The sequence below is a fragment of the Ochotona curzoniae genome, unplaced genomic scaffold, assembly GCF_017591425.1.
Source record: "Ochotona curzoniae isolate NIBS_2020 unplaced genomic scaffold, NIBS_Ocur_1.0 scaffold_4701, whole genome shotgun sequence".
Lineage (NCBI taxonomy): Eukaryota > Metazoa > Chordata > Mammalia > Lagomorpha > Ochotonidae > Ochotona > Ochotona curzoniae.
The window spans coordinates 63814674-63829524 of record NW_024467122.1 but is presented as its reverse complement, the minus strand read 5'-3'; the positions used below and the strand labels follow the sequence as shown (position 1 = coordinate 63829524).

The window sequence follows — 14851 nt, the reverse complement described above, 5'->3', positions numbered from 1 at the left end:
GCTGCATACCTGGGAATGGACTGCCTGCTTACCCCGTGTGAACTTGAGCTTGCTTCCTGCCGCAGTGCCATCAAGTTAGCGTGGAAATTGGGAGGACTAGACAGGCTGACGTGAAGGACCTAGCATGGTCCTAGGCCCGCGGGAGGCCACTCAGACGGGGGTGCTTTGACGGCAGTGGGTGGGGGTGCTGATACACGTGTCATCTCCTGGCAGTTCACCTGCTGCTTCCAGGAAATCTTCCAGCTCTGTGTGACCCCTGGTGGTGGAGCAGCTTCATCTACCAACCCTGGGAGTGGGCCTGCACCAGCCCACTCCCCTACCTCTGCCCTTTCCTCATGCTTGCTCCCCTCTTTCCATGCTCTGGAACCATGAGGAAGTTTCAAAAAAGGGTAGAGACTTGTGTGCAAACAGGCCTGCAGTGAGCAGCAGCCCATCCCCAGTGACTCGTGTTGTTCCTGCCTAGGCAGCACACTTTATTGGGGAGCTCTCTCTTGTCCTGTTTTTTTTCCACCCACACTGGACTATAGGCCACCAGCCATGTGGGCCATGGCTTACCTGACTGGCTTGAAGTAAGGCAGTAGTTCTCACTCTGGTCTACACCAGTCACCCGCCGAGCTTACCGGTCCGCTGCCAGAGCTTTGGATTGAGAAGGTTGGTGCCTCAGACTTATGTTTCTATCAAACTCCCAGGTGAGGCTGCTGCTGCTGCTGCTGCTGCTGCTGCTGGGGCAGGGACCGCATTGTCTAAGGGTACCTGTTTGACAAGACCAGGGAAGGGCCCACATAAAGGTGGACTGGAATGATGTTGTTGAAGTGATGGAGTTTTCTTGCTTTTTTTTTTAAGATTTAGTTTATTTGTAAGACAGAGTTACAGAGAGAGAGAGGGAGAGACAAAGAGAGGTATTTTGTCTCTGCTGGGCCACGCAGGAGCTTCTTCTGGGTCTCCCATGTGAGTGTGGAGGCCCACAAACACACAGGCTGTCCTATGTCACTTTCCCAGGTGACTTCGCAGGGAACTGGATCAGAAGTGGAGTAGTCTGGACTCAAACCAGCATCCACATGTGAGCTAGCACTGCAGGAAGGAGCTTAGCCTGTGTGCCACAGCACTGGCCCCAAGATTTTCACCGTAACCCGAAACCACTTTTTTGAGAAATAGGAACATCCCAGAAATAACCATGTGGTTGCTCCTGGGTGCAGCTCAGTATACTGAAGCAAAGCGAGGATTAAAAGAAATCAACAAAATGCACCAGCTCTCTTAGTGTGTCTGCTAGTTTCCGACTTGGTTCAGTTTTGGCAAGCATAGAAAGCTTTCCAGCCCACTTTGCAACTTACACACTTGCACATCAGCCAACCTAGGAGCATCTGTCAGCCAACAGCGGACAACTTAGGAACATTGTGTCATCGCCGGGCTGCTCCCTTCCAGCCTTCGGCTGTGTGGTTCCAGTTAAGTCTTCTGTCCTTTGCTGCCTTCAGATTTGCAGGCTGTTATTGTGGAGTCTGGCTATAGGATCTGGAAGGAGAGAGCAGGTCCACCATGCACCAGGCACTAAGGTTTTCCTGTCTCAGCAGGAACATCAAGCTCAGTATGTTCCAAACATCTCATGAGCCTGCTCTGTTCACACTAAAGTTGGCTGTGCGGACATGCCTTAAGAAGCTGTGACCTTAGGGCAGGCACTGGCAGAGCAGTAAAACGGCTATTTGGGATGAATGCATCCCACGTCCGAGAGCCTGGTTCAAGTCCCTGCTCCCTTCCTAACTCCATTTTCCTGCTGATGCACATGCTGAGAGGCAACCACGTGATGCCTCAAGTCCTTGGGTTCCTGCCCCCCACTGGGAAGCTCCAGATTGAAATCCATCCTCTTGGCATCGGCCTGATCCAGCCCCGGCTCTTGCAGGCCTTTGGGGAGTAAGTCTGAACATGGGAGATCTCCTTTGTCTCTTTCAAATAAATGTAATTTTTAAAAAAGGATTTCTCCAAAAGAACTGAGCTTTTGCTTAGCATTTATATTCTCAAAGATATGAAGGTGAAGATTCAGTTTATAATATGGACCTTGATCTTGGGGCTGACCTTTTGGGAGCCTTGTCATTAACATCTTCCCTTTGGTGAGAAAGCGTGAGTCACGTGTATTCCACAGAAGGTGGTTGGAGCATGCAGAGCATTTTGGAATCCTAAGTTAATCCCTTTTCCACAGACAAGGAGACGCCCCTGTACATACAGTTCTACGCAGTGAACTTGAACTTACCCATCCAAAAAAATCTAAGATTACCATAGGCCCATCTTTCTCCTTGGGCTTTCATATCCAAGGTTTAGCTTTCCTGTCTCCCTCCCATCCCTCATTGTACTTTCTCCTTACAGATATAATTAAATTCAGCAATCATTTTTTTGGAATATGCAAAGTGGATAAAATCAAATGGTGTAATTAGCACCTTCAGTTAATTCAGGAGTCTTTGCCAGTTGGTTATTTTTGGAGAGAGATTGTGCACCCTTCAATAAGTTAATTACCATCCCGACTGGGTTCTTCACCTTGGCCTTGCAATGTTTGTGTTCATGGTAGCTTAATATGATCCTCATTATTATCATTCTCCAAGAAACACTGAGAGGAAATCATGAGCTTTTTGCTTTGGCAAAGCCTGATTCAAGGACAGGCCCCGTGGTCCAGTGGCTTCGTCTCCTTCAACCTTGTGCCATTTCAATTCCTGGCTCCTCCACCAGTGATCTGGCTTCCCGCCAACGCATCCTGGGAGATGGTGGCTTATGGCAAAAGTGCTTGGGTACCTGCCCGTCCTGGGAGACTCACAGTGAATTCCAGGCTCTTGGCTTTGGCTTGGTGAAATGCTGGCTGTTGGGGCATTCGCAGAGTGAATCAGTAGATGAAAGATCTCTCAATATCTCTCTCTGTGTTGCTCTGCTTTTCAAGTAGACAAAAATAAATATGCCAAACAGATCAAACTTAACAAAAATCTTTTTAAAATCCACTTTTAAAAAGTGGATTCAAGTTGAAGATCTTTTCCAGACAAGAGTCAGACAAGCGGGTCCATCCATCGTCCTGCACGGGTTCAGTGTGCTCCAGGACCGAAATACGCAGGACCTGCCAGCGGCTCCCTGCAGCTGCTAGGGAAGCCAGGCTGGAGCTGTCCGCCGCCCTTCTCAGCCCCCGGGCCCAGCTCCTGGGAGGACAGCTCAGGGCCTTCGATACTCCAGAGGTCCAGCCAGTTGGAGGAAAAGAAAAAAATCATCACCAGTGTTCCGTGGCAGGGCTTCCGGCCAGGCCCCGTGGCGGGTGCTGATAGACACAGGGACAGTTGCATGTCTCCTGTCAGGACTCTCCTGATGGAGTCATATTTTCAAGGGGCGTAAAATTTCCAGCAAGTGTCCAATAGCAATATTTCTCCACCCATAATCTACAGGAGCAGCTGCCATATCCTGGCTGGGCAGACATGGAGCCTAGGAAGTCCTGGCAACCGTTCCCATGTTTCCAGTAATGTTTATAGATTCAGCCGTTTTTTGGAGCAGAAAGAAAAAAAAAAATTTTTAAGCCAATGAAATAAAATGCCATTATTTTCCTTCCTGGAATTTCAAGACATAAATTTCACATCTGCAGAACAAAGAGGTGATACTGAAAAGCTTAATCCCGGGGCAGGGCCTTGGCTAGGTGCACCCACCCGGGAGGGTGTAGGAATGGCAGGGAAGGTGGCAGAGAGGCGGGCATGTGAACCTAGGGTACATGGGTTGCGCAGTCGCAGGCCTGGGGATGGGGCTCAAGTAACTGGCTCCTTGCTTTGGGCTTCAGTCATCAGATAGTGCCCCAGCCATGTGGCTTCCCGGCGCTGCCACCTCCTGTCCCCTCATGTCCACCTCAGTGCCCTCACCTGTACGGCAGAGTTAATAGCGATCATTTTTTAACAAAAATGATTTCTCCCTTTCCTCTTTAAGATTTATTTCTTTTTAATGGAAAGGCAGATTTACAGAGAGGAGGAGAGCCAGAGAGGTACACTCCATCTGCTGAGTTACTTCCCAAATGGCTACAAAAGCCAGAGCTGAGCCAATCCGAAGCCAGGAACCAAGTGCCTCTCTGGCTCTACTACGTGGGTGCCCTCCCCATCCATAAGCAGGAGGCTGGATTACAAGTGGAGCACTCAAGTCACAACCCGGTGCCCATATGAGATACCAGAACTGCAGGCAGAGGATTAGCATACTAGGCAACTGTGCCAGCTCCAATAATGTAATAATTCTTTCACTCCCCAAGTGGCCTCAAGCTGGAGCTGAGCCAATCTGAAGCCAGGAGCTTCTTCTGGGTCTCCCATGTGGGTACAGGTTCCTAAAGCCTTGGGCTGTCCTTGAGTGCTTTTCCAGGCCACAAGCAGGGAGCTGGATGGGAAGTGGAGCAGCCATGATATGAACCAATGCCCATATGGGATCCCAACACAAGTAAGGCAAGGACTTTAGCCACCAGGCTAGTGCTGGACCCAATGTAATAATTTACAAACCCTTCCCTTAGGGCTCTCTGGAGGGGTATGTGAGGACCTTGTGTGCTTGCTAAAAGCACAAAGCGATGGGGAACTTCCTGTGTGGCACTTGGCCGCTGCTCCTCATCCACTTTGGTCTGCAGGGGAATTCTGCTGCTCTGTGGCCCGGTGGCTTCATGCTCGCGCACGTCAGTCTCTGGCCAGTGCAGCGCTGGGCGCCCTGGAGGTCTGCAGGTGGCATGGGCTGCTCTGTGGGCAAGGGGCACCTCAGGTTGCCGAGACCCCTTGCCCCCAGCACACTTGATACCAAGTCTGACTTGGCCTTCCCCACGTGCTAATATAGGACGTTGCTGGCTACCTTCTGCTTTCCTGGACACAGGAGTAGGGCCTGGAAAAAAGCAGCCAGGGCGTGAATGGGATGCTGGCATTGCAAGCTGTGGTTTAACTTGCTGGACCACAATGCCAGCCCGCGAGTCTGGAATGCTTTGTGTTCCCCGTTATTCCACTGAGATACTTTTTTTTAATTCATTCATTTACTTAGAAGGCAGAATGAGAGAAATCTTCATTCCTTTAGATTATTTTCCAAATCTGTAAGCAAACAGGACTGATTCAAGTGCAAGCCAGGAGCCCAGGGCTGTATCTGAGTCTCCTGTGTGGGTGCCAAGGGCCCAGGCACTCGGGTCATCTTGCACAGAATGACCTGGATTGGAATAGAGCAGCCGGGACTCAGGCCAGCACTGCAGGCCCAGCTCACTGTGCCACAGCACCAGCCTTTGAAGTTACTGTGTAATTTTTGGCTGTTTAAGGCATATTTAAAGTGCATATGTCGCAAAATAGCAGAGGTAACAAAATTATTAAGTCTTGGGTGTTACGAATGTGCATCACGCATTTATTTTTGTTTGAGAGGCAGAGCAAGGGGCTTCCGTCTGCTGGTTCTCACCTGAACCGACCACGGCTGGGCTAAAGCTGGGAGCTGGAAGCACAGCCCGACTCCCTCCTGGGGGTGGCAGGAAGGCAGTTACTTAGTCCCACACATGTGCCTTAGCAGAGAGCTGGGGTCAGGAGGCGGGGCCAGAGAGTGAACCCAAACGCCTGGTATTTGGGACACTGGTGTCTGAACTGGCGTGTTGACCCTCTGGAGCAACTGCCTACACCTTGCCGAGGCACTTCCTAAGATGCCCGAGTGAGCTGTCTTGAGGGCAGCTTGGGTACTCTGGGAATCAGGAAGCCGGTTTCTCGGTCAGTCCCGCTGCGCTGGCCCCCAGCAGGCTCCCAGCCAAGGCGCAGCTGGCACTGCAGCGGGTGGAGTTTGCGCCCCACCTGAGCAGTTCACGGCACAGCTCCTGAGCACAGACTGAAAGTCACGCCCCGACGACTTATTGCGCATTTATTGCTTTTGGTTTGATCGTAAGTTATTCCACTGTGAGCTGACATGATTTACTTTTTAACCGTGGCCATATTAAGCTGCCAACTCGCCACTGCTAGAGGTTTTAACAGCGCTGGCACACTGGACTGAGCCGGGGGTGGGGGTCGCCCTTGCTGTGGGGGAGGGCGTCTGTGGCGGCTTCTTGTGCGTCGGCCTGGGCTGCCAGCCGGGGTCCCCTGGCGTGTGAAAGACCTCATTAATCAAGGCCTGGCAGGCCCGTGAATGTCTTCATTGCTGCTCATTACTGACTGCGCAGGGTCGCCACCTAGTGACACACACGCAAGGCTGTGGGGCCTGGGAAATGGCTGCTGCGTGCTGGGAGAGCTGGTTCTGGTGTGCAGGTTCCTGTGGGGTCAGTGTGCCGGCGGCCAGGTGATCCTCAGTGTCTCTCATGGTAAGAGCACCTCTTGCTTTTGTGATCTGACAGAGGACGTGGGCCAATGCCACCATCCTCTCAGACCTCAGAGAGGGACACTCACTGGTCTCTAATGGTGACCGCACAAGGGCCAGCATCCCGGGAGAGTCAGCCAGGCGGCGACGGGTCACGTGCCTTGGAGTGTCTGCAGCCTCGCCCTGCCCAGGGTCTGGACCGATCAAGCCAGCGGTTGCCATGGGGTCCACCTGGGTACCCAGCTTCCTGCTGGCACTTCCATTGGCCTGATCTGCACCCAAGGAAGTGGCCTCTGATGCCTGGAGAGCTGTGTACATGCCTGACCCAGCTCCTAGGACCCTGCCAGCAGCTGCCTGGCATGCACACTGGCAAGACCACCCTGCCTGAACTATAGGCATTTCCTCTCCAAGCAGCTTTAGTGAGCTGGAGTTTAGACCACAACGTAAACTGTACACTTCCTGTGGGCCTAGGCTTGCTTGTGCACCCCACACCAAAACCTAACTCAACAGTATCTCCATCCCTCTGAAAGTATACCTCCTTCTCCTTGCCACTCAGCCCCACTCCCCTGCCATCTCCCTAGGCAAAACTGCTTTTTGTCCGAATGTTTCAGATGAACAGAATCATGCTTGTTAAGCTAGCCCTGCTTCCTTAAGCTTGTTCCTAAGTGTTGCATTTTTTTTTTCAATGTAAGCAATTTTATCTGTGGTGCAAATCAAGGGCCATTTGGCTTCCCAGAAAATTCAGGACCCCGTTAAGACCATCTATCTCACAGCTCTCAAATATTGCATTTTTTAAAGAGATTTATTTTTATTGGAAAGTCAGATATACAGAGAGGAGGAGAGACAGAGAGGAAGATCTTCTGTCTGTTGATTCGCTCCCCAAGTGGCCAACGGCCAATGCACCGATCCGAAGCCAGGTCTCCCACACGAGTGCAGGGTCCCAAGGCTTTGGGCCGTCCTCGACTGCTTTCCCAGGCCACAAGCAGGGAGCTGGATGGGAAGCAGGGCTCCCCGTATGGGACCCCGGGCGTGCAAGGCGAGGACTTTAGCCACTAGGCTACTGCACCAAGCCCAAGTATTTCATTTTTTTAAAATTTCCTGTGAAGCCCTTCTCTGGATTTCATTTTCAGACTGTTCATTATTAGTACATGGAAATGTGGCCAATCTTCACGTTGAGCTTATATGTCATAATCTTGCTGAGCTTGTGTATTCTAATAGTTCTTTAGTGTGTTAAGATTGTGAGACCAGCTTCTCTGCCTGCAGAGGCATGGTGCTTTGTTCTTCCTGCCCCAGCTGGCTGCCTTTGGTTTTCCTCTGAACGGCAGGGGGCGCTACTGGCCAGTGGTGTCCTGCTGGGTCTGAGGGGTGGGCTTTGGATCCCACCCCAGCCAGGGGTTGGCAGCTTCCACAGAGAAAGCCAGGAAAGCCCAGGGTGGCCTGCAGCACAGTGACGGTGTGGTCCCATTGGGGCACAGACAGGGCAGAGAGCATGGGCCCGGACTCCCTGTTGGCCCCTGTGAGGACAGTCTTAACTCCTGGGCCTTCCTCCTTGTCCTGCAGGGGAACCTCAGCAGGCAAGGCTTGCAGCTAAGCCCAATACTGTGGGGCTGCAAGGGTCTCCCCAGTTTGCACTGTGGGTGGACAAGAAGCCAGATGTCCACTGTGAGTACTGCCCCCTGCAGGCTGCCCTCCCCTGGGTGTTCTGCTGGCCACCCCTCCCCCTCCATTCCCTGTTGCTGAGCAATTGGGTGACTTCTGGTATCCAGGCTAATGGCTCTCACTAACCAATTACTGACACACAGTGCCCTTAATGAAAAGCCTGCTGCCTGGCCAGCTCTCTGGAAGCAAGAGTTGCCTCAGCAGGGCCTGGGGATTTCCAGTGGACAGCACGTGGGGAATGAGGTTACGCTGCTCATCTATAGATGCCTGCCCTCTATGGACAGACAACAGTGGAGGCAGGGGCGATAAGCCTACAGGTGTATTCCCTTCCACATGGGGTCCACCCACTCGCGGCCAGCTCCCCAGAATCCTGCTTGTTCATGGGCATCAACCACATGGGGTCCTGTCAGCCAAGAATACAGGACATTGTGGGATGGACACAGCCACCCCCATCTCCACCACCCCTGCCAAGAGCATGGCCTCAGAACTGGGACCTTCCCTCCAGACGTGACCAGACCCACCCTGCAGTCCTGCTGCGTTAAGTACCTAACCTACCCCTTTTTGGAAAAAACCTTAAGTATCCTTTGTAAGCAAATGGTCTGTACTTTAGCAGGGTGGGAGTGAAATGTTTTACATGTTCCTATTTCCATGTGCTGGGGTTTTTGTTTGCCTCAAAGTTCCAAGAACTCACTGCATAGGAACAGCCACAGTGAAGTGCCTTTAAGCCAACATGTGAATGGTACCTTGAGGCAGCATGGTATGTGGCAAGAATAACTTGGGTTAGGGTTCTATCCAGCGCTGGACATAATGTGGATTATAAAAGGGAGGCAGGCACAGTCACGGCTCCGTTGGGTAGAGGCCAGGGGGGCTACTGAACACCGCATGGGAAGGCCCCATCAGCACACACACAACAGGCATCCAAGCCCAGTGCCTGCAGTGCCGACATGGAGAAATTGCTGTGGGTGAGTTCCTATACAAGAATCTTCACAGAAACCTTTTTATATAATGGTAAAAATTGGAACCACCCCAAATGAGCATCGCCAGGGACTGCACCTGTGGACCGGGGTGGTATGAAGCAGCGCACCAGGGGAGGGCCGCACGGTGGTGAGCAGGTGCTGGGGCACACTGTGTCTGCCCACAGTGAGAGGGGCGGGCCATGTTGCATAGAAACAGTTACCTGGGAGATAAAACCACCAAGGGCAACACGGGAATTGGTGACATGCGGGCAGGGGAGTGGGCAATTGGGAGCAGATGCAGGTGAGTCGTGCCTGGGGCTGTCTGGGGCACTGAGGAAAGTTCTCCGACGGGGTCAGGAAAGCGGGGATATACACATAGCCCTTTGGTTGGTTGTTCAAATGTAGAAATGTGCTTTGCACACCTGTGCGTAGATGTGTCCCTCCCATGTTCTTTCCTTCCAGAAGCACAGTGGTGACAGTGGCTGGTGTAGCTCTGTGACAACAGGCCACATAGCATCCTTGCGGGGAGCAGGCTAGTGGAACGGGAGGCGGACAGGGCTGCTGCTCCTACTGCAGCACAGCAGCCGCCGGTGCCACCCGCACCCACAGGCGCTCAGCCCCCTCCTCCTGCCTTTTCTCCGCAGTGTCCGGAGGCAGACGAGCAGCCGGCCTCCCCCGGCGGGGGGCAGACCCAAGCCCCAGCCCAAGCCCAAGCCTCAGGTGCCACAGTGCAAGGCCTTGTATGCCTATGACGCGCAGGACACAGATGAACTCAGCTTCAATGCCAATGACATCATCGACATCATCAAGGAAGGTAAGTGCACGGCCGACTGGCCGAGGCAGCTTCCTCAAGCCCAGGTGTTCGTGCTGTTCTGGATGCCACCCGAGAAGGGGCTGTGGGCGCTCCTCTGGCTGACGCTGGCGGAGCTTCAGGCTCCTTCGTGCAGACCCCACTTGGCCTTTCTGTGCTTCTTACAGCACTGCCTCTTTATAGGAGTCCCTTTTCTAACCACTTTTATTCATGGCAGCAAAATGACAAGAGCTTCTAGGTCAGCACATCAAAGCATGTTTAAAGTTTGCCTTGACTCTGAAACTTTAGCCATCAATCAACAGTCTTAAATTCCACTCTAATTGGGCCAAATTAGCTGTGTGCCCATCCATCCCTGTACCACCCCCATGCCCAGTGTGGGTGACAGTGCCTGTAAAACAGGAGGAGGTCTGTCTGACCCACCCACTCTGCAGTTCTTCAGCGTGGAAGTAAGTGGCAGGCGCCTCTCGGGGCGCCCTCACCTTATGCCAATGCCTGGGTTCCAGTTTCCTGCTGGAGTGTGCCCAGGGCGGAAGGAGATGGCTCATGGGGGAAGGTCCTTGCTTCCTCACATCAGCCTGACCCAGGTGACCCAGTGGATGGGAGATCGACTCCCCAGCCCCTCGATTCCATTCCCCTCAGATAAACAGAAGTAGATGAAAGCAAGCCAGGGAAGCAGAATCTGTTAGAGGCTTGGCTGAATGCCTAATGAGATCCATCATAAGCGTGTATGGACACAGAAAGAGAGCTGCTAACTGGGTGTTATAACAATTGCTACTAAGAAAGGGCATTGTGGTAAGCACTCCGAACATGAAGCCATAGAAACTAGAAAGAGCAGATTGTTTTAGGAAGATGAGCTAAGCCCTGACCCTGGTACAGACTCTACAGAGAGATGTCATGGGGGGTGAGAGGGTGCTATCTCTGCCCGGGTGGCCCTGTCTTGAGGATCTGGAAGCCAGTGGGGAGTGCCTGAGTGCCCAGCAGGCTCCAGGTGGCCAGGGCAGGTCCAGGAATCATGTGTTTCAACAGTTCCTTGTTGTGTGTGCTTCCTCAGTCCCTGGACCAAAGAAGCTCCTAGTAAACACAAACAGGAATTTTATCACCAGCTTTGTTCATCAAAAATATCCAGTAAAATAAGGGACTAATTTAAGGAAGCCTGTCTCTATGCATTGAGGGCTGAGGCTTTATTCAAGATTAACTTGTAACATACTGGCATGAAAAATGCTCATAAGAAAAAGTGAAGTTAGGTTATACCAGTAGGTACTAGGCTCAATTTTTTTAAACCATGTTTAGCTATATATGTATGTGTATAGAAAACGTCAAAAGTGGTCTTATTAAAAATTTATAAATATTGCTTTTCATTGCTCAAGATTTTCAAAATGTTTCTAGAAATAACATAGTGGAGTATCATTCAGTCATGTATTGTGGCGAAGACGTACCGTGCTGGGAGTCACCAGCTGCCGCCCTAACGGGCAGTGTGGCAGGAGTGCTTCGAGACAAAGGGGTAATAGTCCAGAACCCCCCGCCTACAGGCAGTTAGCAGGTAGTAGCCGGGGCACTTCACACCACAGAGGAAAGGGCAGTGACATTCCATCTTAAAACCAAAGTAGATTTCTACCACAGACAACATAAATGAATTTAAATTAAAAAAAAAATAAACTATACAAGTCCTGGCAGGAAACCTAGAAGAGTATATAAATGTTTGCATGAGGAAAGCTGGTCCTATGCAAGACGTGAAACAAACTATCCAGGGTTCAATGTCAGACTACTTAAGGAAGACCTTCTGGTGACATAGAGCAGCAGAAAGTGGACAGAAGCTGAAGCCTTGGTCCACAGCCTCACAGACAAGCTAGATGCAAAACACTGGACCTGAGACACCAGCAACGCTCGGTGGCAGACAGGCCACAGGCCCTCAGCCAGACCCCAGAGCTCGTGCAAGCTCATGCAAGGTATGAGGGGTTCAAGATATTTGTGGGAAATCCCACACACCCTGTGGTCGCCCCCAGTATAGATGATGCACTGTGTAGTGGCCCTTGTGAGTCCTGGGGCAAGACCAGGTGGGAGTCACCGGGCTGGGAGACGTGGAGCGTGCCCATGCAGGGAGAAGACTGCCTGGGAACATGCCTAGGTAGGGCATCAAGTTCTGCAACCAGGTGAGGTACAGAAGGCTTCTGGTTTTCAGAACTATGTGGATTTTGTTACTATAGTTAAGAATGGACTGTAACATATGTGACAAGACAGAAAAATAGATGTCTTCCCTCCTTTTTATTTACAAAGCTGCATTTTGCAGAGAAAATAGTAGAAATTGTTTTAACGCATTTTTACTTTCGTGTCCTTAAAGACAGAGAGGTTGCAGGGCTGGAGGAAACAGTGGGATAGTCTACCCATCTCTTCGCTCCCCCAAAAGGCCGTAACAGCTAGGCCTCGGCCGGGCTGGAGCCAAGAGCCCCAGCTCCTTGCAGCCGTGCCTGTGGGAGGCAGGGGTCACAGCCCTGAGCCTTCCCCTGCCACTTCCCTGGTGTGCAGTGACAGGAGCTGGCTCTGAAGCAGAGGCGCCGGAGCTTGCACCTGCACCTCTGCTGGGCCCCGGTGCCCGTCTCAGAATTATTAATCCCCCATCAGCATGACTTACTTGTGATTAATTTTTTACTCCTACTTCCAAGATAGACCCAGCATAGGAAAATAATTAGATAGGTCTAAGTATTAGGTATGGCAGAACTTTTGTTTTTAAATTTGAAAAGCAGGGCCCAGTGTAGTGGCCGAGTGGCTAAAGTCCTCACCTTGAACGCGCAGGGATCCCATATGGGTGCTGGTTCTAATCCCGGCAGCTCCACTTCCCATCCAGCTTCCTGCTTGGGGCCCGAGAAAGCAGTTGAGGACAGCCCAAAGCCTTGGGACCTTGCACCTGTATGGGAGACCTGGAGGAGTTTCCTGGGTCCTGGCTTCAGGTTGGTACAGCTCCAGCCGTTGTAGTCACTTGGGGAGTGAATCATCGGAGGGAAGATCTTCCTGTCTCTCCTCCTGTCTGTATATCTGACTTTGCAATAAAAACAAATCTTAAAAATAAATTGAAAAGCAGAGTTAGAGAGAGATGGAAAGAGAATGAGAGTGAGAAAAAGAACGTGACAGTGAGAAGGAAAAATAGATTATCTTACTCTGTCATGCTCATTCTATCGCTGGCAGGTTTACTCCTCAAATGGCTACCACAGCCAGAGCTGGACTGCGCAGGAGCAAGGACCTTCCTCTCCAGAGGCCCAGGGACTCCAGTGTGAAAAAAGATGACCAAAAATGGTGTAAAACCAAGAAGCTATAAACTAACTCCACTGGTTCAACTATTAAATATCCAAACATCAGTTATTAAATATTAATATCTGCAACTCATAAGGCACATTCAGTAGAAGCCCCAGTCAACAGGACAAAAGGTCAAGAAGCTATAAAAGGTTTTTAAAGAATGAACATTACGAACAGTGCAGGACACACAGCATGCTGTCATCAATATACAGAAGGCAATGATGTCTCCATTGCTTGCTTGTAGGAATGTACACTTAAGAGCCTAAAGTGATTACAGCTGGCAGAGTCCCCCAGTCTGGGCCACTGGTCCTTTCCTCCCTCTGCTGGGAAAAGAGGTTAAAACCTTCTTAAAAGGAAACAAAAGGAGAATAGCAAGCTTTCAGCCTTCACATCTCTCTCTCTCTCTCTTGCAGATCCTTCTGGCTGGTGGACGGGTCGATTACGGGGCAAACAGGGCCTGTTCCCCAACAACTACGTGACTAAGATCTGAGGCGCCCCAGGGACTGTGACACGCAGAGCGGAGGAGCCGTGGGCACCGGGGAGGGATGTTAGGGGCCGCCTCCCTGGTCTACAGTGAGCAATTGCTTCTCCAAAGCTTGAAGCTATTCTGGCACCTTCTCCACAGAGGGCTCCAAAAAGGCTGGGTTAGAGCCAGGGCCTGGCACTGCACAAATGACCCTGAAAGGTAGCCTGTTGGCAGGAACCCAGGAGGGCAAACCCACCAAGGGCCCACTAAGGTTTATTTATTGTATTTAATCCTGGTGAGAGGCACATAAAGCCTCCTTCCCGCTCGGCGGCAGCAACTGCCAAGTGCCTTTCGTTGAAGAGCACCTTTCTGTGGTTCCTCTCTCCTTCACCTCCCTCCTTCCGGGAGGGTGAGCCCTCTGCAAAGCCAGGCACCTTCCCTGCAGCGCCCAAGGGCAAGCTGGCCTGAGCCCACAGGGCCCAGGGACGCTGCTTTACATTTTGCCAGGACCATGGGGTGGAGGGGGGCAAGGCCAAAGTCTCAGATTTGGACCGTGGCTGGCCCATATCAGTTTTGTTTAATACTGTATGTATTTACAAGGAGGATCATTTTTCCAAGCTGTACATTTATAGAACAGATCATATACTGTATATATAAAATCTCCAGGCGGTAGAAACATGTATGAATGTACCAAGCAGTATCCCACTGTACTCACGAGAGGGTAGCTTGTATCCCGGAACTCGCACCAGGTACTCAGAGCCGCGCCCAGCTCCTCTGGCTCCGAAAGCTCTAGCCAACGCCCACCCCGGAGCTCATTTTCCTCCACCTCCCACTGTATCCTTCCCCATAAGTCAATAAAGGAATGGGTGAACCACCTGTCCACTCCTGACCTTGGTTTTGGGTTGAATTGTACCTCTTCCCCCAGCTTCTCTGCTGAAGACAGTGGCATCCTGCCACCCAGTGCCGCAGACTGTGCCCTCATACACAATGGGACCTTTAGAGGTCATAGGAAAAATACCCTTACAGCAGGCCTCGGTGCACCCTGACTGGTGTCCCGAGGAAAAGGGAAGATGTGGACACAGACACGGACACGCTTCGGTGAAGGGCCAGGAAGAATCCGCCATGGAGAAGTCCTGAGGAGGAAGCAAGCTGGCCAACCCCTGCTGTCAGACTCCTAACATCCGGACACGAGACTTGCCCCCCAGTTTGATGGCAGCAGCCTGGCAAACACCCACAGTGTCATGACAGTGAAGCCACGGCTTGCCAGAGGAGCTAACAAGTCCAGCTCTCCTGGTCACCAAAGCCAGTCCTCACTACTGGGAAAGGAAGTCTGAGCAGTACATACCTCTTCCTCATTTAGGGAACCTCAAGTCCATGGGGGAACAGTTA

The 14851-nt window shown here is 51.6% G+C and overlaps 1 protein-coding gene across 1 annotated transcript in view; it reads left to right on the top strand.

Annotated features, from left to right (window-relative positions):
- The window catches only part of MYO1E (myosin IE), a 194525-nt gene extending 180181 nt beyond the window's left edge, over window positions 1–14344 (top strand). Inside the window, exons 27-28 of the mRNA XM_040969033.1 lie at window positions 9542–9711; window positions 13410–14344. Of these exons, the coding sequence (XP_040824967.1) occupies window positions 9542–9711; window positions 13410–13486 (247 nt within the window). The 3' untranslated portion in view covers window positions 13487–14344. The remainder of the gene's footprint in view (window positions 1–9541; window positions 9712–13409) is intronic.
- Window positions 14345–14851: the final 507 nt, after the last annotated feature.